Below are 24,981 nucleotides of genomic sequence, written 5' to 3' on the forward strand. Positions count from 1 at the left end.
TAACCAATAGCACAATGATGGTAACAATTGACTTAGCAAATGTTAAATCTGAGAATGCAAATATTTGACTATAAAATTTATTTTCTCTTAGCACTTATTTGTTTACTATATCCTGCTGTACCCTTTGTTATTTTCAGACCCACCAGAGCACAAGTGTTTATTTTACAAGCATTGACAGTAAAAGTCAATGTTTGATGTTTGGGCTAATTGAATATACAACAAATTTTGCTCTTTGGAAATGAAGTCTTACACTGTAGTTCCAGGATGATGTCAGTCTCATGCCAGTCATCCTGTCTCAGTCTCTTGTGTTTTGGGATTATAAGTGTGAGTCCGTTTCTTATTGAAAATAGAATAAAAATACTGACTCAGTGTCTCTTCTCCTCTTCCTCCCCTCCTTTTCCCTTCCCCCTCCCATCTCTTTACCCCTCTCCCCTCCTCCTCTTCCTCTTTCTCTTTCTTTTTTCTTGGCTTGGAACTCAGAGATCTGCCTGCTTCTCCCTCTGCCTCCCAAATTCTGGGATTAAAGGTGTGCATCAACACACCTGGCTTTTTACTGTTTCCTTAATATTAAAACATGGAGTGTCCGGAACACAATTTGTCTTTACATTTGTATGTATAGGCATGTCTTAGGGCTTCTATTGATGTGAAGAGACCATGACCATGGCAGTTCATATCAAGGAAAACATTTAATTGGGGTGGCTTACTGTTTTGAGAAATTTAGTCCATTATTATTGTGGTGGAACATAGCTGTGTAGGCAAACATGGTGCTGGAGACCGAGCTGAGAGTCCCACATCTTGATCCTTATGTAGGCCACAGTAAATAGACTGACACTGGACATAGCTTGAGCAGCCCCCATCCCCCCACAGTGACACACTTCATCCAAGAAGGCCATACCTCCTCCAACAAAGCCACACTTACTTCCTAATAGTGTCACTCCCTATGAGCTTATGGGGGCATTTACATTCAAACTACCACAGAGCAACTTTTTTTTGTTGTTGTTTGTTTGTTTGTTTTTTTGTGACAGGGTCTCATTTATGTACCTCTGGCTGTCCTGGAACTCACTATGGAGACTAGGATGGGCTCAAAGTCACATAAATGCTCCTGCCTCCTCCTCAAGAGTGCTGGGATTAAAAGCATGCATCACCATGACCAGCTGAACAAGTGTTTTGTTGTTGTTGTTTTGTTTGGGTGTTTCAAGACAGTTTCTCTTTGAAACCATTTTGGCTGTCCTGGAACTCACCCTGTAGACCATGCTGGCCTTGAATTCACAGAGATCCACCTGCCTCTGCCTCCTAAGTGCTAGGATTAAAGGAGTGTGCCACCACTGCCAGAATGAACAAGTATTTTTCTAATGGCTCAGAGTCTAATTAAGCTGTATTGTATATTCAACAACAGAATGGCCTTGTGTAATAACAAAGTGTTAGACTAGGAATCTATATTCTACTTTGATTTTTACTGACTAGATAACCTTAGTTAGGTTCTATATGAACTATTTTATATTATGAAATATTAAAATAGCAGTGTTTAAGCTGGATACCACATAAGGTCAGATAACTTAGTACATGATGATAAAATATCATTCACTGCTTCATAGTTAATAGAGGGTAAGCTGTGGACAAAGACAATATACAGACAACATCTTGGTTGTTATTTCGTTTTATTTTTGGAGACAAGGTCTTGCTCTATAGCACTGGCAAGCTCACTGTATAGACCAGGCTAGCCTAGAACTCAGTCAGAGGTCTTTCTGCCTCTCTTCCAGGTGCTGAGATTCCAAGTGTCCATCATTATGTCCACACTATTGGTTTTTTGGGGCTTTTCTTTTGTTAGTTGTCTGGTTGGTTTTTATTTTTTTTTTTTTTCTGGTATTTTTTTTTTTTTTTTTTTTTTTTTTTTTTTTTTTTTTTTTTGTTATTTTTTTACTACTTTAGAGTTCACTCGAATGTGGTCTGCTCCGATTTTAGATGTTGGAAAACAAATATGAAAAGAGTAGGACAGATACTTATTCTTCAGGATTCAAATTTGCTATACAGAGGTATTTATATATATATATATATATGTATATATATATATATAATATATAAAAATCTACATAAAATAGCATATATATCCATTCTGACAGTCCTAATGTAGCAGTCATTTTACTTTGTTTTTATTTCTACAGGGAAATCTGAGACCTTTCCGTAGAGGTCGGAGGAGATCACTTGCTCTTGTAGCACATACAGGCTATTTGCCTCATCAGCAGGATCCTCACCATGTCCACAGGAACACACCATTGCATGCCAATGCACTTTGTCACTTTCATATTGCAGCCAGCATCAACCCAGCCACAGGTAATTAGCTCTGTATTGGAATACAATCTAAATCTACCTAGGAATTTGGAGATTGAAGTAGTTAACAGTTTAGTAAATATTTTCTGTGGATAAAAGTCAGGGGCCACAGCTGAGGAACTTAAAGTAGTATTTCAAAATATTTCTTTCAAAAAAATGAAAGTTAATACTTGCACATAATTAATACCACCTCTATAGAAGGTGGAAAGTAAATGACTTATTTGACCTCCATACTTTAGTCCCTTTCCCTAGAACAGTTGGTTGTTTTTCATATCTTACAGAATATAGTCCCTCTTTCCCTTCCCCCATCTTCTCTCTTCCCTCTCTCCCTGCCCCTTTCCTCCCTCATGCAGTATTGTACTTTTCAAGGAAATATAGCAATGGAATTATCAGTTAATTACTGAAGTAGAATTCTCTTCACCAGAATGAGCTCTGCTAAGTCAAAGCATAGAGATACTTTCGGTAGGAATTAAAAATTACTTTTGATTTTAGCCTTTATTTGATTGACTGTAATCCTAGTTGTAAAAGTATCCACGAGCCAAGAAAATATCAATGTCATATATTTGTCTTCATTAAAAAGTTATGTAGGTTTGGGAATCATCACCTTTATCAAATACATTTATTGACAGTGCTTATAATATAGTTACCTATAAGGTCTGTGGCATAATTTTGAAGGCTCCTGTTGAATAAAGGACAGTATTAGATACATCAGTGGCGTATATGAGACCCTTGGTTTGATTTGCAGTACCTCAGACAAACGAAATATATTTAAACTCAGCAATATTACAAGAATAAAGAAGGCTTGAATTCTCACATGAATGAAAGAACCCTAAGAGATTATTGAGAGGAGAACCCTGAGTTTGATTGTGGCATCTCCTTGACAGTCTTTCAATAAAGACAATTAAAACTTTCTGTGGATTGTAGATCACCAAGGAATACTGGTAGTTTGAATAAGAATGGCCCCACAGGGTCATATTTGAATGTTTAGTCACCAGGGAGTGACACTGTTTGGAAGGATTGGAAGAATTAGGTGTGTCACTGTTAGAGGAAGTATGTCACTGGAGGTGAGCTTTCAGGTTTGAAAAGCCCTTGCCAGCCCAGACTTTGCCTATAGAACAAGATGTAGCTCCTTCTCCAGCACCAGTCTGCTTACCTGCACGCCACCATGCTCCCTGTCATGATGATAATGCACTAACTCTGAAACTATAAGCAAACCCCCAGTTAAATGTTGCCTTGGTTGTCTATTCGTAGCAATAGAACAATGACTAAGGCAAAAACGTAGAGCATGTGAAAGCATAATTTTCTTGCAGTTAGTTTGGACTGTATGGAGAACTCTGTAGATTTGATGTGTTGGATTAATCTTTCTAGGTGCTGTATTTCTGAAAGCATAGCTCTAGGTTCACCACCCCCCACCCCCATCCCCTGCCTCTTGTTTTGAGACTGGGTTTCTCTGTGTAACAGCTCTGGCTGTTGTCTTGGAACTCTCTGTAAACCAGGCTGGCCTCTAACTCACAGAGATTCACCTGCCTCTGCCTCCCAAGTGCTGCGATTAAAGGTGTGCGCCACCACTGCACTACTTAGGTTGGGTTTCTTATTTATTTGTTACCTATAGCCGTAGGAGAGGAGTTTGCAGCATGTTCTCTCCTCTAGTTTTTATATCTTCCTTAAAGTTTGTTACAGAAGTAACATATTCTTTGGATGTGATGTTGATGCAAAAGAGATTGAGCTTTCTTTATATTTTGCTAAAAGCCAGCAGTATTATCTCTTTGTACTTAACAGCAATGCTTATTGTCAATTAAAGGCATTGTATTCTTATTTGGATTGGTGTAAACCAAAAATGAGAAAGCCTTTTCCATGAGTTCTTGGAGAAGTACCCTTTCAGTTCCTGACTCTACCCAGGAATAATGAGATTGGCAATTAATTCAGCTGCTTGGGGCATTTAGTAGCTTTCTCTATACCAGAGTAGAAACTAGAAATAGTGTTAGGAATTGGCGGGAAAGTGGCACTTTAAACAGCTGACATCCTGCTCTCATGAAGTCTGTAATCAGATATGGGATAGGCATATAAATAGATAATCAAAATGATTATGTTAATGGATATATAGGTATAAACAGGAACTCTTGCATTGGATGTATTCGAACTTGCCTCTGGCAGTAGAATCAAGGGAAGAGTTCTTTCCTTTTATCATTTATCTCTTCTAGTATTGTTTCCACTTCTGTTTTAACTGTACATAAATTGAACAGACAAATCTATTGATTTTTAAAAATCTTTTATCATGAAAGAAAACTTAATTTGGAGAATATTGTTTGTATGCTTTAAGTCAATTGCAGCCTTTATAGCTCTACATAGAACAACATGATCCAGATCTCATTAATATGATAGACAATTTACTTTAACTCTATTAGGGACTATATTTGTAGTAACTGATTTGATTTGTACTTCAGTATACTTGAGTACTTACATAAAAAGTAATGCTAAGGAACATTTTTTTATTCCTTTTTATCTTATCTTAAAATTTTTTCATAAAATATATTTTGATCATGTTTTTCCTCTCCCCTAACTCCTCCAGGAGCCTCTCTGCTCATCCAGTTTTATGTTTGTGTTATGCTCCTCCCAATATCCCCCCCCCTCAACTAAAACAGAAAAACCAGTAAGGCAAAAGTACCCAAACAAAAAGCCTATAAAAAAATCATGGAGTTTGTTTTGTATTGGCCAATTACTCCTGGATATGGGACCTACCTTAGAATGTGGTTGATATATCCAGTGACACTCCATTGTAGAAAACTGATTTTTCCCTTTGCCAGCAGGTATTGACTAGAAATAACTATTGTGTTAGAGCTGGGATTTTATGTCCATTTTCCCCCTCTCAGTAATGGGACCCCCATATGGCTTGAACTTTGCAGATCTTGTGTGTGCTGCCACAGTCTTTGAGTTCTTATGTGCATCAATCCTGTTGTGTCCAGAAGACACTGTTTCCTTGGAGTCATCCATCATCTTTGACTCTTACAGTCCTTCTGCCTCCTCTCATGCTTAGATCACTCTACAGTTTGATAGAGTGATTTGATAAAGACACTTCAGGGGGAGGGGTTTGATAAAGACACTTATTTAGGACTGAGTGCTACAAAGTCTCTCATTCTCTGTACATTTTCCTGTCGGTGAATCTCTTTGTTAATCACCATCTACTGCAAGAAGAAGCTTCTCTGATAAGGGGTTGAACCAGGCACTATGGGTAGAGCAATAAGCCATTAGGAGTCATGGCTTATTGCTGTGTCCCTTTAGCAGAATAGTAGTGGGTTTTCTCCCAGGCCCATGACCTATCTAGTTTCAGGTTCTTGAGCACTTTAACAGTGTCAGATGTGGGTTTCATTTCATGGAATGGGCCCTGAATCCAGTCAGAAAATGGTTGGTTAATCCCATAACATTTGTGCCACTGTTATACCAGTATACCTTACAGGCAGGTTGCTGTTCTAGGTTACAGGGTTCATAGCTGGGTGAGATTGATGATAATTGTTCTTTTCCAGTAGTATGCAGAGTACCTTCCAACACCATGAACACTAGACAACAGGAGTAAAGCTTCTAGTAGGGTACCAACTTAGTTTCTCCATTTTCGATAGCACAAGTAAACCTTGTCTTCAACAATAGGGACTCACTGTCAGGTTGTAGAGAGCAACTAATAGCCTTGACAATTGCCTGTGATACTTCAGAAAGGAAGGGTTCCTGGCACCCCTTTGGCCGACAATAAGATGTAATTCATTCCTGGCACTCACTGGAGGTTTTACTTGGTGATATAAGATGTCTTGTGGTAGTGCACACCTTTAATCTCAGCACTGGGAGGCAGAGCCAGGTGGATCTCTGTGAGTTTGAGGCCAGCCTGGTCTACAGAGCGAGATCCAAGACAGGCACCAAAGCTACACAGAGAAACCCTGTCTCGAAACCTTCCCCCCCCAAAAAAAGATGTCTAGTTGGGTCATTGTCTTTCCCCTATCTGGTGACTCCATTTAAATTCCTTTCGTGTGTGTGTGTGTGTGTGTGTGTGTGTGTGTGTGTGTGTGTGTGTGTGTGTATGGAAACTTCTATAATAGATTTCCATATGGTCTTTGAAATGGCCTTTAGTGTTACTTTGCCCTCCTCAAATTTTCCCCTTTACTCTGTCTTCTTATCTCTCTTGACATTTAGCCCTCCTATTGTAGTTTCCCTTTATCTCTCCATAATACTATATTCTATCTCCCCTTCCTTGAGACATCTTCTCCTGCCCCCTGGTTTCTTACTAGTTCCGAACATTGTGGTTATTTAGCACACACATCAAAAACATATAAGCTAATATCCACGTATTAGAGAAAACATGTGGTATTTGCCCTTTGTGGTCTGTCACTCAGGATTATGTCACTCAGGATGCTTTTTTCCAGTTCATTCATTTACCTGCAAATTTCACAATTTTTTTAAACATTTGAATAATATTCCATTGTGTAAATGTACCACATTTTTCATTATTCATTTATCAGTTGATGGACATCTAGGCTGTTTCCAATTTCTGGCTATAAAAAAATAAGTTCAATTTAAAATGAGTTAAGTTTTTCTCAAATAAAAGAAGGTAAGTATAATGTCAATAATGAAAATAGAAAGTGTAAATGTATTCTATGTTACAGTTGTTCAAAATTTGAATTTTGTGATTTGTTTTTCTTTATAGACATCCCACTTCTTCCATCTATTACATCTTTAAGTTTAAGTGAAAATGAAGAGAAGTGTGGACCTTTTGTGGTACACTGGTTAAACAATAAAGAGCTGCATTTTACATTGTCCATGGAAGTCTTCTTACAGCAACTTAGAAAAAGTTTTGAACAGCCCTCATCAGAGGCCAGTGTAGAAGACTCTACTCAGGCAGATATAAAATCTGATGAAGGTAAAGACTTAAGGATGAAATTTTAAATTTTCAGCCATAAATAAATAGTTTTCATATGAGGATAAAACTATATATTGTCAGAGATTATCTCCAAGATTGTTATGGTATAATGTAAATACAGATTAGCTCATTTAATAATTTGGTATAAATGTTCTTGCTCATGTTACTAATTTTTCATTTAAATCTGATAAATAATGTTTTAATTGCCTCTTTAAAAACTTCTCTGTATTCCTGATACAGGAGTTGAGGAGAAGGCATAGAGTCTGGGCTTTTTGAAAGAAGTAAAGATATGTATGCTTGTGTATGTTAATATCCCTGGTAGCTGTCTGATTACTAAATTAACTTCATTGCCCTTATTTCTTGTTAATACAAAAGTATAGTTTTTCATTTTGAATTTATTTAGAAAGCTCTGTCTTAATTTGTAGTGATAGCTTTATTGTATTCACTTGGTCATGAACTCTTTTGCTTATAGAAATGGAGGATGGTGTTGATGATTTAAAAATAATTAATGAGAAGAAGGAATTGGGTGAAGATAAAATGTTACCAAACTCAAGTTTTACACCATTATCGTCAGCTGCCATTGATCATCAGATTGAAGTGCTTCTGTCTGAATGGAGTAAAAATGCAGACATGCTTTTCAGTATTCATCCTATGGATGGTTCTTTACTAGTTTGGCATGTAGATTGGCTGGATGAATACCAGCCTGGTATGTTTCGTCAAGTACAGGTACTGTTAATCATCTATATCAACTATAATGCGTTGCTTCTTTTTTATGTGAAAACTCTTTTTAATATGTTTTTATGTAAGTATATGTTCTAATGCCTTGTTTCTTAATTCTAGGTGTCCTTTGTCTCCAGAATTCCTGTAGCTTTCCCCACAGGTGATGCAAACTCTCTCTGTAAAAGCATAGTTATGTACGCCTGTACTAAGAATGTTGACTTGGCCATTCAACAAGGAAAACAGAAACCTACTGGCCTCACTCGTTCCACGTCAATGCTTATTTCCTCTGGTCACAGTAAATCATCGAACAATTTAAAATTAAGTATTTTTACTCCTAACGTTATGATGATTTCAAAGCATGCTGATGGTTCTTTGAATCAGTGGCTGGTTAGTTTTGCTGAGGAATCTGCCTTTTCTACAGTTCTTAGTATTTCTCACAAATCCAGATATTGTGGTCATCGATTTCATCTTAATGATTTAGCTTGCCACTCAGTGTTACCATTACTACTGACAACTTCACACCATAATGCATTAAGGACACCCAATGTGGGTAACCAAAAGCAAGCTCATGACACTGTAAATACTGAAGAATGTTTCTTGACACAGCAAAATAAAAACAATGTTGATATGGCATTTCAAGATCCCAATGCGATTTATAGTGAACTTATTCTTTGGAGGGTTGATCCAGTTGGGCCATTATCTTTTTCTGGAGGAGTGTCTGAGCTGGCCCGGATTAATTCTCTTCATGTTTCTGCCTTTTCCAATGTGGCATGGCTACCTACTCTGATACCCAGTTACTGTCTAGGTAAGCATACTGTGATTTTATTTCAGTTACTTGATTTTCAGACACTCTTGCTAAAAGGTTAAATAGTAAATGTTTATAAATACTTTCTAGGTGCATACTGCAACTCTCCTAGTGCATGCTTTGTAGCTAGTGATGGACAATATCTGAGGTTATATGAAGCAGTTATTGATGCCAAGAAACTTTTATATGAGCTTTCCAATCCTGAAATTTCTGTAAGTACTAGCTTTATGATGTTTTTAGATATGTAACCTATACTTACCTGGCTTGTTCTAGATTTGTGACCTATAATTTATAACAGATAAGTGTATTTTTGTACTATATTTTTTTCACATTAGTCTTGTACTTATGTAGTGATTTTAAGTTAAGTCCTTTCATTATTTTTAGGTTGGGTGTGTAGCTCAGTGGTTGAGCACATATGTTAACACTCTGTGGTTCAAGACCCAACCCCTCCCTCTGACCAAAAAAAAAAAGAAAAATGTGGTTAAGTGTTTCTCTGCTCAGAGATAAATGGGACTACCTGTTGTAGTAGACATTGTTGGGTCCTGTATAGTTAAAGGGAGCTAGAATAGTAAGAGTGGAATTTTAATCTTAGACATGAACAGAAAAAGCCCTCACCTTAGTTGCAGCCCAGGCAAATTTTTGGATGCCTATGTAACACATTTACTGTGGAAGAGACCCCATTTCTTTTTAAATCTAACTAGTGGATGCCATTGGCTGTATTTACTTAGCACCTCAACTAAGAAAGCATTTCTGCAGTTTTCAGTTCTAGTGGTTAGTCAGGGTTTTTGTTTTTAGTTGCTTGTTTGACTTTATAAAATAAAAAAAAATTTTTTTTTGAGACATAGGCTAGCCTTGAACACACAGCTCTTTTGCTTCACTTTTTTTGGTTTGAGACATAGGCTAGCCTTGAACACACTAATCTTTTGCTTCGTGTTTTTTTTTTTTGTTGTTGTTGTTGTTGTTGTTTGAGACATTGGCTAGCCTTGAACACACAGTCCTTTTGCTTCAAACACCTGTGTGTTCCAATTGTAGGCATTTGCCAACATGCCAGGTTTGTTTGATGTTTTTAAATATCTCCTGAGGCAGCCTTCAGGCTCTGCTTAAGCTTCCTGCTTAGGAGATTCTAGCCTAAGATACTAACAGTTACTAGTTGTTTTATTGTTCAGATTGTAAAGTAGTAGAGTCCTTGGTTTATTCTATTCTATTTGACAATAAGTTTTTTTTTTTAAGTATAATTTTACCAAACACAATGTTTTGCAAAGTATGTGTATGTGTATACACACACACACACACACACACACACACACACACACACACACACACATATTGCTTTAGTAGAAAGAGACATTTATTGAGCAATTGTTTTAACTGCTAGGAATTTAGTTGCAAAAAATCAAACTGATAGCACAAAGTTCATTCTAGTGAAGCAAGATAGCTGACTGCAGGGAACTAAATAAAAATACATTGACTAACAAGTACTGTGGAGAGAAACAGTGTTGCAAGACAAGTAGGGAGTGTCCCTTAAATTGCTGTGTATGGAACAGCTTTACAGAAAAGACTTGAAGGAGTGGAGTGAGCTTGACATGTGGCTACCGGAAGAGTGATTTAAAAGAAGGTTGACCTGTTCAAGGACCCTGCAGCCAAAACATGTTGTTATATAATAGGACACTAAGGAGATCATTGTGGAATAAAGTAAGATAGAGTAGTCAAGAATTAAAGCAGAAAAATAACCTGCTTAGATCCTATCGAGGCCTTATAGTCCATTCTGGTAACTTGCACTTCTGCCTAAAATGATATAGAAACTGTAGCGAGTCTTTCTCTGTCCTGCCAGCTAGCTCAAAAATAACCACAGAGACGTCTTATTAATTATGAAAGTTCAGCTAATAGCTTAGGCTTGTTTCTGACTAGCTCTTATAAGTTAAATTAACCCATATCTTTTAATCTCCATTCTTTTACATGGCTGGGTTACCTTTACTTTGTAATGCCCATGTTGCTTCCTCTGTGTCTTGCTGGCAGCTAGCTCCACCTTCTTCTCAGCATTCTCTCTGCCCTGAAAATCCTGCCTAGTTATTGGCCATTTAGCTTTTTATTAAACCAATCACAGTGACATATCTTCACAGTGTAAAGGAATATTCCACAACAAGAAACCATTGAAAGTTATGCTCATATAACAATGATATAGGTTTTTTTTTTTTTTTAATAAGTCACTGTGACAACTGTAGTGCTACTATGTTCAAAAAAAGTAGAATGAGAGAGACCAATTTAAAAAAGCCATAACCCTCGTCCAGGAGAAAGATAAGGAGCCAAGAATGGTAATGAGGGTTAATGTTAGAAACACTAAAAAGAGGCCAAATTTTAAATGTATTTTGAGTGTAAGTAGTTAGGATTAGACAGGATTTTGGATGTGAGGGAAAAGATGACTGTCATAATTTGCGTGAGCCTCATGTAAAGTAGCATTGCTATGGTTGAAATAAGGAAGAATGTACAAATAGCAGGTTTAGAAGAATAGGGGGATTTAAGATTCTTGCCTTGGACATACTCATTTTGAGTTGCCTATTTAACATCCAAGAGGTCCAATAAAGTTGCCTTTGAGTTTTAGAAGAAGGTGTGAACTGAAGATATAAAGTAAGTAGCTGAGGCCAGGCATGGTGGTACATGCCTTTCTTGGGAGAGAGAGGCAGATCTCTGAATTCCAAACCAGCCTGGTCTGCATAGTGAATTCCAGGACAGCCAGGGCTGTATAGAAAGACCCACATCTCAAAACAAAACAACAACAATAATAAAGAATATTGACAGATTCAAAGTTGCAGCAGTCCAGGTAATTGTAGGAGGGAATATAGTAAGAAAAAATAAGTGATAGAAGTATTGAATAGTACAACATTATATTATTAAAAATATGGTTTATATGGTATTTTATAGAATCTCAATGAAGTATTCCTAGGAGAGAGCGATCACTAGCATCAAATGCTACTGAAAAGTTAAGTATGTGAAGACAGAAATGAACACTGAATTTCATAGTATGTGAGGACATAATGATTCAGTAGGTCAGCGTATTTGGGCTAACGATATGACTCAGTGGTCAAAGTGCTTGCTGCACAAGCCTGACCCAGGAACCACACAAAAGCTGAGTACTGTAGTGCATATGTCTGTCAGAAACCTACTAGCTAGTTAGTTTGACATACAAATGAGGTGGATGACAAGCACTAGCATTCAGGGTTGCCCTTCTATCTCCGTAGACATACTATGGCATATAAATGTGGGCTCTTGCTCACTGTCTCTGTCACTTTGTCTCTCCCCTTGCTTCCCCCCACCTTTTTCATACATACACATACATGCTCACAATTACAACAGAAATGTGGGGTGGTGGGAAGGGGAATTGGAGAGATGAATCAGCAGTTAAGAGCACTTGCTGTCTTTTAAGGACCCTAGTTTAGTTCTCAGTACTTCCATCACAAACACCTGTAGATCCACCTGCAGAGTATTCAACACCTCTGGCCTCTGCAGGCACCTGCATTCACATACCCATACCCATACCTACGTACATATAATTTTTAAAAATTTAGATTAAATTTTTATAGAAAGAAGATGTTAACTTACATCATTAGCTGTCTTTTCCACCTCAAAATCAATGTTTTAACTACTTCAAGTTTGTTGGTAGACCACTTGGCTTAGTTTAAGTAAGATCCTGAGTTCCATCCCCAGTCCCCCTCCCTCCCCCCCCCCCCCCCCCCCCTCTCTCTCTCTCACACACACACACACACACACACACACACACACACACACACACACACACACAAATTACCTTGAAATTCAAATAGAGTGTTTAGGTAGAGAAACTATTCTTATGATGGCTAATAAGGAGACTCTTAGTCAAGGGATGTAGCTCAGTGAAAGACCATGTGTTTAGCATGCACAAGGCCTTGAGTTACATTCTCAGTATAACAACAAAATAAATAATAGGATATTCTGAAAGATTGATATTTTAAAAAGCATTGCTTAGAATATATCCAGAAAGTTGAAGGCAGTCTTTCACTTTGGTTGCTATAAAATACTTTCCCTTAGGTGCTGAGCTTGCCTTCTTACCCTTCTGTACCTTTTGAGCTGTAATTGTGTTCATTTCTGTGTGATTTCTATTAAGGTAAAATCCTATAATGCTTATAGTTGAAAGAAACTATTTAGACCTACTTGAATTCCTTATTTATCTTAATTATGGTTGAAATATTTCATATTTTTAAGTTACTTTTGAATTTGTTTACTAAAGGGTTTTTTTTTTTTAACAGAAATATGTTGGTGAAGTGTTTAACATCGTCAGTCAGCAATCAACAGCCAGGCCAGGCTGCATTATTGCATTAGATCCCATTACCAAGCTTGTAAGTATTATTTTTCTGCTATTTAGCATTAGGTAGATGACATATATAGAGACTCATCACAGAGGTTTCCTGGTGAGATCTGAGCTTGCTTTACCCACCAGGGCTGCATAGGGCAATGATTGGACCACGGGCGTGGTTACCAGGTGTTTGGAAGGGTCTACACTTGGCTGTGCAGTATGCTTTGATCTAGCAAGGGGAAGTCTTTTGCCCCACCCCTTGGCATTGTTATAAAAAGCCCTTTTGAAGAGACAGAAGGGGCTAGTGGATTTTGATCCAGGTCCTCCCAAAGCTATCTTGTGTTTCTATCTGTCTCCTTTCTACTATCTTTCTATCTAAAAGTTTCTTATTCATCTCTTTTCCTCATAGGAACCCTTTAAAAGGTGGGAGCTGGCCTCCCACAAATGCTGTCCTGAACAGGGACTTAGGCTCAGGGACCCCCACAGATGATGCCCTGAACAGGAATTAAGGCTCAGGAACCCCACAGATATATATGTCAATTTATGTTGGTATTTATTTATCTCAGCATGGCAGAAAAACCCAGTTGCTTCATGTTTTTCAAGAAGATTTCATTTTGAATAACCTTGAAAAGAAAAGTCTGGGGAAAGATAGCATTTTATTGGATCCAGGTAAGGAAAAATTTTGCTGTGATGAGAAATATTATGCAGCTCATGTTACATAGTTTATAAAGATGAATTAATACACCTCAAGTTGTATTTCAGCTTGATTTTCTTTTAACATAAATACTGTTATCTCTTTCTTTTGTCTGTGAATGTATGTGTTTATTTATGTGGTCTAATTAGTAGCCTAGACTGGCATTGAAATACCCTGCTCAAGGTATCTTCTTGCTTCAGCCTCCTGAATAGCTTGAATATACATATATAGCCCTTCTTGTAGCGTATCTTTTTACTCTTAACCAAGAAATAAACAAACAAACAAATCAAAGCAAATTGACTGTTCCTTAGTTGCATGTTACTTTGCTCTTAAGTTCCTCCCTGCTGCCTGATCTCCTTCCAAGCCTGTTTTTTAAACTGACCTGGTGATTGAGCAAGCTAAGCTAGTGTTCTATGATTGAGCCATACCCCTAGCCCAGTTGCATGTTACGTTAGGTACACAACAGAGGAATCTGTTATTACCATGTGAGTGAGTGGGTGCCCTTTTCATGGATGTATTTTTTTTTAAAAATGTGGACACCTGACTTTCCAGAAGCCCATAATTTAAAGAAATAAATGTTTAAAATGGTAATGTTATTAGTTTCAACAGTGTCTTAATTAATATAAATATATGTATAATAAAGCATTTATAATAAAAGTTCATTTTTAACTAAGTTCTACCACCTAACCTTATAGTTAACTTGCATGAAGGAAAGCTGAGAAAACAGCTAAAATTTATTGGGTATCAGTTTTAATTACAGAGACAAACCAAACTGGGTAATTTCACTCCTGAAGACTAAAATCCAGTAAGCAGTTACACTATGTCAGTGAAGTCAGTTATTATGTCTCAGATAATATTAACTGTATTATTTATTTGCTCCAGATCTTTTTCTTAAAAGTACATCCTTTCTTCTGCATTTCCCACTTTACTTCTGATAAGTATTACTTAGAGTTCTGCACTTTAACATTGGTAGTGTCTTACTGTGGTTTCAGCTAGCTTTTCATTTTCCTTGAAAGTTTATGAACTGTAAAAATATACTTTTTTCATATGCTTTTGTAATTTTGGACATCCTAGCCATATGCTAAAGATGAGAGGAATAAAGGGATGACAAGATGGCTCAAGACAGTAAAATGCTTGTCACACAGCATGAAGAATCTGAGGTTAATCTCTAGAACCTTGGGTCAGATACAAAGTAGAGAGTGATTGTGGAAGAGTACCAGCTGCAACCTCTGGCCTCAGCACACTTGCACATGCTTGAGTACCCCTGCCCCCAAACACACACACACACACACACACACACACACACACACACACACACACACACGTACGCACACACGCACGCACAGCGATGACAGGTTTAAGATAAGGAATACAGAAATGAAGCATTCTTTTTCTATATGATATTAAGGGTGTTAATATTGTTAATCTTTTTGGAGCATGAAAATTTGAGGAAATTTAAATAGAGATTGAGAGAAAAACAACAGAGCAGGCAAGCTGTAAGTCTTGGCATCTGCTAGGAGGAGGGAAAAGAAAAAGAAGATAGAACTACATGCCTTTTAAAGTTAGTATCTGAGAAAGCTACAAGGGTCAGCAGTGGAAGACAAGTACCACATGGCAAGGGTGAGGGCAGCTTCAGGAAAAGTGAAAAGAAGCCCACAGTGTCAAGGAACTCATGCCGAGACTGACCAGTATTTGCAAAAAAGAATAGAAAGTCTTGTGAGGTGGAGAACTTCTTAATGTCAGCTTTTAGGAAGCTGATACAGGCACATCTCAATGAATTTGAGGTCAGCCTGGTCTACAGAGTGAGCTCCAGGCCACCCAAGACTATGTAGTGAGACCCTGTCTAAAAAGAAAGAAAAGAATAATCAAAAGGAAAATGCCAGCAGACTACATGGCAAAGGAACCACAGTGCTGGAGCCACAGTACTGCATGATATGGCCCTGCAAGTGGCACGTTTTTCAAGGGCATAGGCAGATTGAGGAGTTACCTGCTGCATCTCTAGGGGCGGTGCTTCAAGGTCATAGACAGACAGCTAACCACTACAGGATGGCCTTTCCCACCCCAGATTTGTGACATTTTCTTCTATAATTTTATTAAAAATATTTGTATGCCTTTACCATTTAATTCTTCTCTTGTATTCTAATAGCGTGTAGGTTTTCCAGAGCTTTTGCATGTTGGGTTCATGCATTTAAAAGAAATTGTCATTGACTTTGTCCAATTCCTCCATTTTGTCTTCTTACCCTGATAGTCTATCTTCACGTGATCCATTGTGTTGGTAAGGCTTTTCACTGAAGGTCTTATGTGACCCATTGTGTTTTTCATTTCTGTTGTTATTTTGATTTGAGTTGTCAATTTTTCTATCTCTTTATTAAATTCTATTTTTATATCTTATATTGACTTCTTTCATGCAGCTGTTTGTGTTCTCTTTGAAAATACTCAAGTCTTTGAGTTGTTTTACCATATTCATAAACATTCTTTGGAATTCTGCATCCAGAATTTCATTTAAGTCATTTTAATCAGATGTCATTAATATGGGTGTAGGCAGAAGTTTCTCTCCACCTGCCTGTTCCCAAGTATCCAGCAGCCACTTCCCACATAATTGGCTCAGAGGCTTAATATTACTTAGACATGTTTGGCTGGTAGCTCAGGCTTATTACTAACTAGATCTTACACTTAAATTAACCCATAATTCTTATCTATGTTTAGGCATGTGGCTTGGTACCTTTTCTTAGTGTGACATTCTCATCTTGCTTCCTCTGCATCTGGCTGGTGACCCCTGACTCTGCCCTTCCTCTTCCCAGAATTCTCCTTATCTGGTCATCCCTCCTATACTTCCTGCTTGCTACTGGCCAATCAGCATTTTATTAAACCAGTTCGATTGACAAATCTTTACAGTGTACAAGAGCATGTCCCACAACATATGGGATTGATAATTTTTGGAAGAAACACGTTGTCTTGGTTCTTTATGTTACTTGTGTTTTGCTGTGGGATCTGCACTTCTGGGATTAGATTTTTAGTTAAGGTCTACTGTTGTTTTTGTTCTTTTAATTCAGGGTTTTCTGCCATTGAATGAGTTTGTAGTATTCAGGAGAGACTAGGCTGTAGTAGAATTGTGATTTTTTTTTTTTTTTTTTCTGGTAGACTGGTTTTCTAGGCACTGGGCTCTATCTCTACTTTGCCTCTGTGAGTTTAGTACTCTCTGCAGTAACAGCTGATATTCTCTTGGTTAACCAGTTCCAATAATCAAGTAGCATGTTTCTAAAATTTTAAAGTATTGTTGGGTCTGGGATCTCTCAATAATGGGGACAGGCCACCAAAATCTATTAAACCAGAAGCAAACTTCATTCCAGAAAAATAAAAAAATAAAAAAAAATTATAAAACACTGTGGAACACAAAAGTTTATCAGCTAACTGAGCCCACAGCCAATGTTGGAATTCTTAGGCTGTGGCTATGTAGGTGGTACTGGCCCCCTTTTATAGTATCAAGCACAGGGTACATGCTTGGAGTCACGTAGAAATATCAGGCATGGGATGCATGCTAGAAGTCTTGCTTGTTTTTTTGTTTGTTTGTTTTTTTATTTTTTTGAGACAGGGTTTCTCTGTGTAGCTTTGGAGCTTTTCCTGGAACTCACTCTGTAGTCCAGGCTGGCCTTGAACTCACAGAGATCTGCCTGCCTCTGCCTCATGAGTGCTGGGATTAAAGGCATGAGCCACCACTGCCCAGCTGCTAGAAGTCATGTAGAAACAACTATTAAGGGTTAACATTGAGGGGCTGGAGAGATGGCTCAGTGGTTAAAAGCATTGACTACTCTTCCAGAGGTCCTGAGTTCAATTCCCAGCACCTACATGGTGACTCACAGCCATTTATAATGAGATCTGGTGCTCTCTTCTGGCATGCAATGATACATGGAGGCAGAATGTTGTATACATAATAAATAAATAAATCTTTAAAAAAAAAAAAGTTAACTTTGGTTTCAGTTGTGAGTGGTAGGGGGTTATTGAAGAATATCTAACCCAGGGCTGCAAAGGGCAATGGCAATCTTTAGTAAAAGTAAATTAACATTTGGTTTGTTGACAGAGCTGCCCATCTTAAAACACAGAGGGGCCCAGTTAAAGGTTAATCTTTTTTTTTTTTTTTTTTTTTTTTTTTTTGTTAGCCAAGCTGATGGCTGTCAGTTGCCATTCCTTAAGTTTATAATTTTATATTTCTATATTCTTTGACCCTTAAGTATCAGTTAGGGATAAAGGGACCCCAGTGGTATTGTGTATACTGACAATGTGAGTAGATTGGAAAAGAAAGACGTAAGCAATCCAGCTAGACTGGTGATAAGTATTGACATACGTAGCAATTGGTACAATTGATTCAAAGTTTTAAAAAAATGGGTTGGGTATATGGGAGTTTTAGTTAACTAGGTAAGCCTCTTGGCTTTTAGAGATATAACGTGAGGAGGGATAGATGCTGAAAAGAGAAAGGAAGAAAAATAAATAATGAGAGTAAAATAGTAATAAGCATGTACAAAGCCCTACTGTACTGTCCTTTTTTAAAATCTTTTTGAGACTGGGTCTTTTTATATGGCCCAAGGGTGTCCTGGAACTTGTTATTTAGATGAGGCTGGCCTTGAACTTAGATCCAACTGTTCTGCCTCCTGACTGAATGCTGGGATTAAAGGTGTTGCACCACCATTCCAGGCTCCCTACTGTGCTTATAAAGATAAATAGTTGTAGGAAAGGTTTGGGGATATAAATGCTTTGTCTCCCTGGCCCGTGTCTGGGCTGTACTCTTGACTTTTAGGGTCCTGTTCTCTTGCAGACTCCCCCTCCCCTTGCATGTGTATGGAGTTTTCTGTTAAGTAGGCTCTCGCTAGCCTAGGCAGTCTCCACCTTCCTGCCCCAGAGCTGGAGCAGCTGGTAACTGTGCAGTACCTATGGCACTGTTTATAGCTTACGTTTACCTCTGATAGCTTAGCCTTTTCCAACTGTGGCACTGATGGTGACCCTGGCAGCAGTTTCTGAGAACCCCTTTTATGAAATCTCTACTAACACTGCTTTGGTGTCTTTCCTTTTGGAGTCCTTTAGTCAAGTTTGCCTGTAATAAAATGTTGCTGTGGCGGCAACAGCTGCTTGGTTTCAGTTGTAGCATCAAGTTCAGTCTGATGATAGAGGAAGTTCATGGTCTAATGGTTGAAGATGTTTGTTGACTCTTGATCAGATCAGTTCAGAGACTGGAGAAGTAGATGATGGAGTAATAAAATATTTCTGTTCTCTGTTTCTGATGGCAGTAATCAGGCACTGGTTATGACATGGCTTCTAAGGTGCCATCTTACCTATAAGTCCTGTGGTCACCTTTCCTTTTTTGCTTTCTTTTTAAAATGTTTCTTACACAAATTTAAAATTGTAAAGCTTTTTTCTACCCTAATAATAGTTGTTTTCACCTTTTTAAATATTTTAAATGAATTTATTTTATATATATGTATACAGTAATGAAATACCTGGTAGTTAAATTCCTGATAGTTATTTTGTGTCTTTCTCCAGACCTCTGATTTTTTTCAGATCTATTTTTTTTAACTTTCTTTGTATTTATTCTTTGTGTCTTTCACATCATACATCTTGATCCCACACATTTCCCCATCCCTTCATATCCATGTGTGCCCTTATAGCCCCCCCCATAATAAAATAAAATTTAAGAGAGGAAAAAAGAGGAAAGAATAATCTTGTCATGTTGTCATAGATGGAAGCTGTTGTGTGGCACAGTGAGTCACTAGTTAACCTTTTTGTCCATATATCCTTACTTGCAAGTATCTTTCATTGCAAAGAATCACTGGTCTAGTTCAAGGCCTAGTTTCTATTACACTACTGATGCTGGGTCATCACTGGGACTTCTCTTGTATATCCTATTGTTGCCCTGTGTTGTGGAGATCCTGTAGCTTTGGACCTGCAGCTTTAGGGTCAGGGCATCTCTTCCCCACCCACACTACCATATGGCAGATGAGGAGCGGAATCAACTCTGCTGTGCTGCCCAGGTGAGATTCAGGGCCCACTTTCGGAATGCTGAAGCTGGTAGGGGGCAGGGTCAGCTCTCTCACTCACCACATGTGGCAGGGGCAAAAGGGGAAGGACATCTTTCCCTTGCCCTCACTACCACACGGCAGATGGGCGGAGGTGTCCAGCTATCCCACTCTGACAGCCTCAGAGCCAGCTCACCTGGGCCTCTGCCAACAGGGTGTGAGAGCAGGCCCTGCACCCAACTATGTGACCCAGGCAAGGAGCAGGGCCCACTTTCCTGAGTACCTACAGCTTGTAAGGGGGAGTAGGCAGCAAGGGGCAAGGAGTAAGGGGGGACATTTCTTCCTGGCCTACCCACCACATGACAGATGGATAGTTGGAGACAGCTCTCCCATGTTCACAACTTTGGGGCTGGCTCCCCCACACCTCTGCCAACAGGGTCAGCTCTACTGTGCTGCCCAGGTGAGTGGCAGGGGCAGCTCTCCTGCTCTTATGACCTCAAGGTTCTCCACCTGCCTCAGGCATGGGGGCGGGGAGGTTGGGGAATCTCTTCCCCGCCCATGCCACCCTATGGTGAGGCCAAATGTGTCACGCTCACATTCTCTTGGGTGGCTTACCTGTGCCCTGGTCAACAGGGTCAGCTCCTTTATGCTACCCAGACAGGGTGCAAGGCCCACTTTCCCAAATGTTGCAGCTGGTAAAGGGGAAGGTCAGCTCCCTCACCAGCTGGAGGCAGTAAGCGGGGGCATCTTACCCTCACTCCCACCACCATTCTGCAGACGAGATTAAACAGTACCAGCTGTGCCCTTCTCACACATTCAGGGCTGGCTCACCAGCACCCTTGTCTAAAGGGTCAACTCTGCTGTGCTGCCCAGGCAAGGCATAGGGCCTGTTCTTCTGAGTACTGTAGCTGGTAAGGGGTTGGCATCAGCATTTTTATATGTTCTTTTCTGTGATTTTCTATCATTGCATGTGTCTTGTGTGTGTATATGTGTGTCTGAGAGACCGAGACAGAGATTGAGATTAAAGACTGAATCCAGGACATAATGCTAATAAGCAAGCTTTCTATCGATGAACTATACCTGCAGCTTCTTTTATTTTGAGACAGGGTTTTGCCCAGGTTGCCCTTGAATTGGAATCTATCTGCATCAGCTGCCCAAGTACCTAAAGTTACTGATACTGGTACCCATTTCTGACTATAATGTTAATTTTTGTTTAGATAATGTATATATGAAGAATAGATTGTAATGAAGAAATCTTACACTAAAATCTTTCATAAAAGAGGCAATAATGATCTGGTTTTATGATAATTTCAGAAAGATGCGTTTAGTTACTTATTTCTGCAACTTTTATACTATTTACACTTTGCAGTATGAATGAAGAAGGATTTTTTCTTTTTTTTTTTTGTTATTGTTTTGTCTGCGTCTGTATGTGTGTGCTTGTGTAAATGCAGGTGTGCATATGCCAGGGTCATGCATGTGGAGGTCAAAAATAACTTTTGGGGTTCAGTTCTTGCCTCCCTCTTGGACAGAGTCTCATTTTTTCTGCTGTTGCTAACTGGAATGTGAGCTTTCAGGCAAGTCTCCTCTCTGCCTCTTATCACAATGAAGGTACTGAGATTATAGTTATCTGCTAGCACATCTGCCTCTTATCTCAATGAAGGTGCTGAGATTATAGTTATTCTGCATCTTTTCAATGAAGGTGCTGAGATTATAGTTATCTGCTAGCACATCTGCCTCTTATCTCAATGAAGGTGCTGAGATTATAGTTATCTGCTAGCACATCTGCCTCTTATCTCAATGAAGGTGCTGAGATTATAGTTATCTGCTAGCACATCTGCCTCTTATCTCAATGAAGGTGCTGAGATTATAGTTATCTGCTAGCACATCTGCACTCTTGTCATCTAGGACTAGTGAAGTTGGTAGGTCAAACAGTCGGTCTGTCTCCCCCCTCCACCCCTCTCCCCCGTGTGTGTTTGTGTGTGTGAGACACACACACATAAAGGAAGTTTTTTCTTGACTCTGTTTTCTTATAAAGACTTCACATTTTTATATGGAACTAACCTTGGAAGGTCTGCATGTTGTCGTCCTCCCCTGCCCTGGACAGGGTTTCTCTGTGTAGCCTTGGCTGTCCTGGAACTCACTCTGTAGACCAGGCTGGCCTTGAACTCACAGAGATCCACCTGCCTCTGCCTTCCAAGTGTTGGGATCAAAGGCATGAGCTACCATCCAGCTACCTTGGAAGGTTTTTAATAACACAATTTCATTGTGATATATTGGCCTAAAGTACTGTGTTACATAGTTTCCATCTCTTTAGCAATGTCCTACTTACTAGGATCTCATTGTGAACAGTTTAGTGTTAATAACTATAATAGGACCTTTTAAGGTTAAAATGTTCAAATTCAACACTTAAAATTTAGACTTTGAAAATGAAATTACAGACAGCACGCATATAATTAAAATTTCAAGATAATGCAAAGTCATGTGCTAACACCATTGAATACATTCTGTAATGCTGCTTTGTATTTTTTTAAGTTTCTCTCTCCAAGAAAGTAAAAAGCTGCTTTAACTTGGTATATTTAGTATACTAGCTCATCCGTCTATGTTAATGAAAAATATTCCTGATGTCAACAGGCAATTCACCTCATAGATTTTCTGAAAAGTTCTACCTGGTTGTTATAGAGTGCACTCAAGACAACCGTTCACTGTTACGTATGTGGGATTTACACTTAAGGTCCATTCCTGTCTCACTGGGTAAGTCTGCTTTGTTTTGTTGTTGTTTTTGTTTTTACATTCAAGTAGACCTACATTTTAACAAAATATACATATACAATTTGAAACTTTAGAGTTTTTTTTCTTTTACTTTATTACATAGTTCATAAAATCCTACATACATTTAATTGAAAAATGGTTTTGTAAAACCGCGTTTATTCTTGTAAATACTATTGTTAAGTTTATATATTAATTATATAAAATAATGAGTTTATTAGCTTTTTATAGATGTTTATAGTTCATTGATCATATCTTCCCTTTCCCCTCTTCCTCTTTCTTCTCCTATTATCCTTTCCTAAACCAGTGTCTCCTTTTCCATTGTTTAGAATTAGTTTTTGAAACCATTCTTATATACTGGTGATAATTATAGTAGTTAGAATACCAAAAGTAAAATGATTTTTACTTTTTTTTCTGTGTAGAGTGTCTACAATTTTATATTTCAGCTATGTATTAAAAAGTAGTAATTACAATACTTACTCATAGAGAGTTCCCTCACAGTTTTTGGTTCTGGTTTTTTGTTTTACAGATGAAAGAACAGACACAAAACTATCAGAAGCTGTTTGGCTACCAGAAGAGCATTATTCCTCTTCTCCAGAGAAAATTCTGTCTCCGTTTTCACAGAGATTCCAGGCTTGCAGGGCCAATCTCCAGAGCACCAGCAGGCTGTCCCTGTTCTCTGAAATGGTGTACAGCAAGGAGATGGATCTACCAGAAGGAGTGGAGATAATCAGTGTTAAGCCTTCAGCAGGTCTGTAAGATCTACCAAAAGAGACTGAGCCACCTTTGTAAGGCATGAGTGTTTACCATGCCCTTTCTAAAAGTAAATACTATAACTCACTCTGAAATACACACAAAGCAGAAATGGAAATAATTACATTGATGGTTTAAATTTCTTACTATGTTTTCAAGTTATGTGACATTTGCCTAGAGTTTTGTTTCCCTGAACTCCAAATCCTTCAAGTTGAAAAAATTAACTATTACATTAGACAAACAAAGAGCAAGTTTGTAGAATGTAGACAATAATAACTTTTATCTTATTTGCCAACTGTTTTAGTATTTATAGTAGTTTTCTGGAGCCATGTGCTAAGGCAGGCAGTCCAAGGTTCCTGTGTTATATTATCACCCTTCTTCCAAGGCAGTGGTTTTAAGAGTGCAATTTCCAGACCAGGAGCAGAGTATACTGTGCACTTGTAGAAGTGAAGTTACTGATTCATGCACAGTGGCTTATTGCCCAGTGATCTGATGTATAAGCCTTCCAGGTATTTCACACACATGTATCAAGAATACAAGGCAATATACAAAGCCTCTTTATTTTTGGACTTTTTTAAAAACAGGAGTTTCCTTAACTGATGTCAAAATCCCCTACTCAAACAGTCCTCTTATTCAGCCCCCAAGTACAGGGAGTATAATCATTCCAAACTCTACTCTCAAACTCCTATTTTTTAAATCATCAAATTCTCATGAAAGTGTGACTTGATTACAAACTGTAGGTTAGAGGCCAGCAAGTGTGGTGGAAACTAGTACTCCAGTGATTCCTGTGCTTATAGGTATAGAACCAGTGTGCTAAGGTTCTAAGAATACCAACACAACATCCATGGTTTTAGTCATTCTTTCATTTTCATACTCAGAATGTGCCTTTTTTCTTTGCTATTTCTCATTCTTTTGACTGACTGATTAAAATACAAATACTGTTATCAGGTATTTAATCTCTTGTGAAAGGTGAAAGTTTTAAGAGTTGGGGTTATTAACAATACTTTGACTAATTTTTACATTCTTCTTCCATATATGAAACAGTGTAAGGAGAGTTGAAACTGGAAAAAGAATTTTAGTATTGATAGAATTCTGTTACTAGCCACAAGTAGGTCTTTATTGTTGAAGTCCAGTTAAAGTAAAATAGAGAAATCAAAGATACTTATCAGGACAACTCTTTGGCCCAATTTAGAAGTCATGTGGAAAAACAGGATTTGTTTTATTTTATAAAAATGGTAACAAAGTCAGATTTGGTGGCTCATCCACATAATCTCCACATTTGGAAGGCAAAAGCAGAATTGCTGCAAGTTCAATGCCAGCCTGGTCTACATAGCAAATTTCAGGCCCCCAGGTTATATCATGAGAGCCTATTAAAAATAAAAAGGTGTTTGGGGGCCATGTAGTCAAAACTTTTTTACTAGTGTGAATTTTATTTATTTATCTATTTATTCAGTTATCTTGGAAAGAATTAAAAATGGTTTTATTCCACACAAAGAAATTGATGGCCCTAATGTAATGTTAACATTTGTTTACGGCTTTAAAATAACATGACAGTTAAGATGAAATGAACTTTAAAGTGTGGTAGAGGCTTGTGGATGGTTCAGTGGGTAAAGGTGTTTGCTGGTAGGCCTGACAATCAGAGTTAATCTGAGTTAGATTCCCAAGACCCATATCTGGCATCTT

General features: G+C 38.2%; 1 protein-coding gene across 4 annotated transcripts in view; it reads left to right on the top strand.

Annotated features, from left to right (window-relative positions):
• The window catches only part of Dmxl1 (Dmx like 1), a 150,353-nt gene that overhangs the window by 36,313 nt on the left and 89,059 nt on the right, over positions 1 to 24,981 (top strand). For all 4 annotated transcript variants that reach the window (XM_037197142.1, XM_028871805.2, XM_028871806.2 and 1 more), the window contains exons 9-17: positions 2,163 to 2,331; positions 7,016 to 7,228; positions 7,701 to 7,954; positions 8,069 to 8,753; positions 8,844 to 8,965; positions 13,034 to 13,123; positions 13,647 to 13,749; positions 22,411 to 22,530; positions 23,075 to 23,296. In XM_037197142.1, the coding sequence (XP_037053037.1) occupies positions 2,163 to 2,331; positions 7,016 to 7,228; positions 7,701 to 7,954; positions 8,069 to 8,753; positions 8,844 to 8,965; positions 13,034 to 13,123; positions 13,647 to 13,749; positions 22,411 to 22,530; positions 23,075 to 23,296 (1,978 nt within the window). The remainder of the gene's footprint in view (positions 1 to 2,162; positions 2,332 to 7,015; positions 7,229 to 7,700; positions 7,955 to 8,068; positions 8,754 to 8,843; positions 8,966 to 13,033; positions 13,124 to 13,646; positions 13,750 to 22,410; positions 22,531 to 23,074; positions 23,297 to 24,981) is intronic.

This window comes from Peromyscus leucopus, chromosome 19 (assembly GCF_004664715.2).
Source record: "Peromyscus leucopus breed LL Stock chromosome 19, UCI_PerLeu_2.1, whole genome shotgun sequence".
Lineage (NCBI taxonomy): Eukaryota > Metazoa > Chordata > Mammalia > Rodentia > Cricetidae > Peromyscus > Peromyscus leucopus.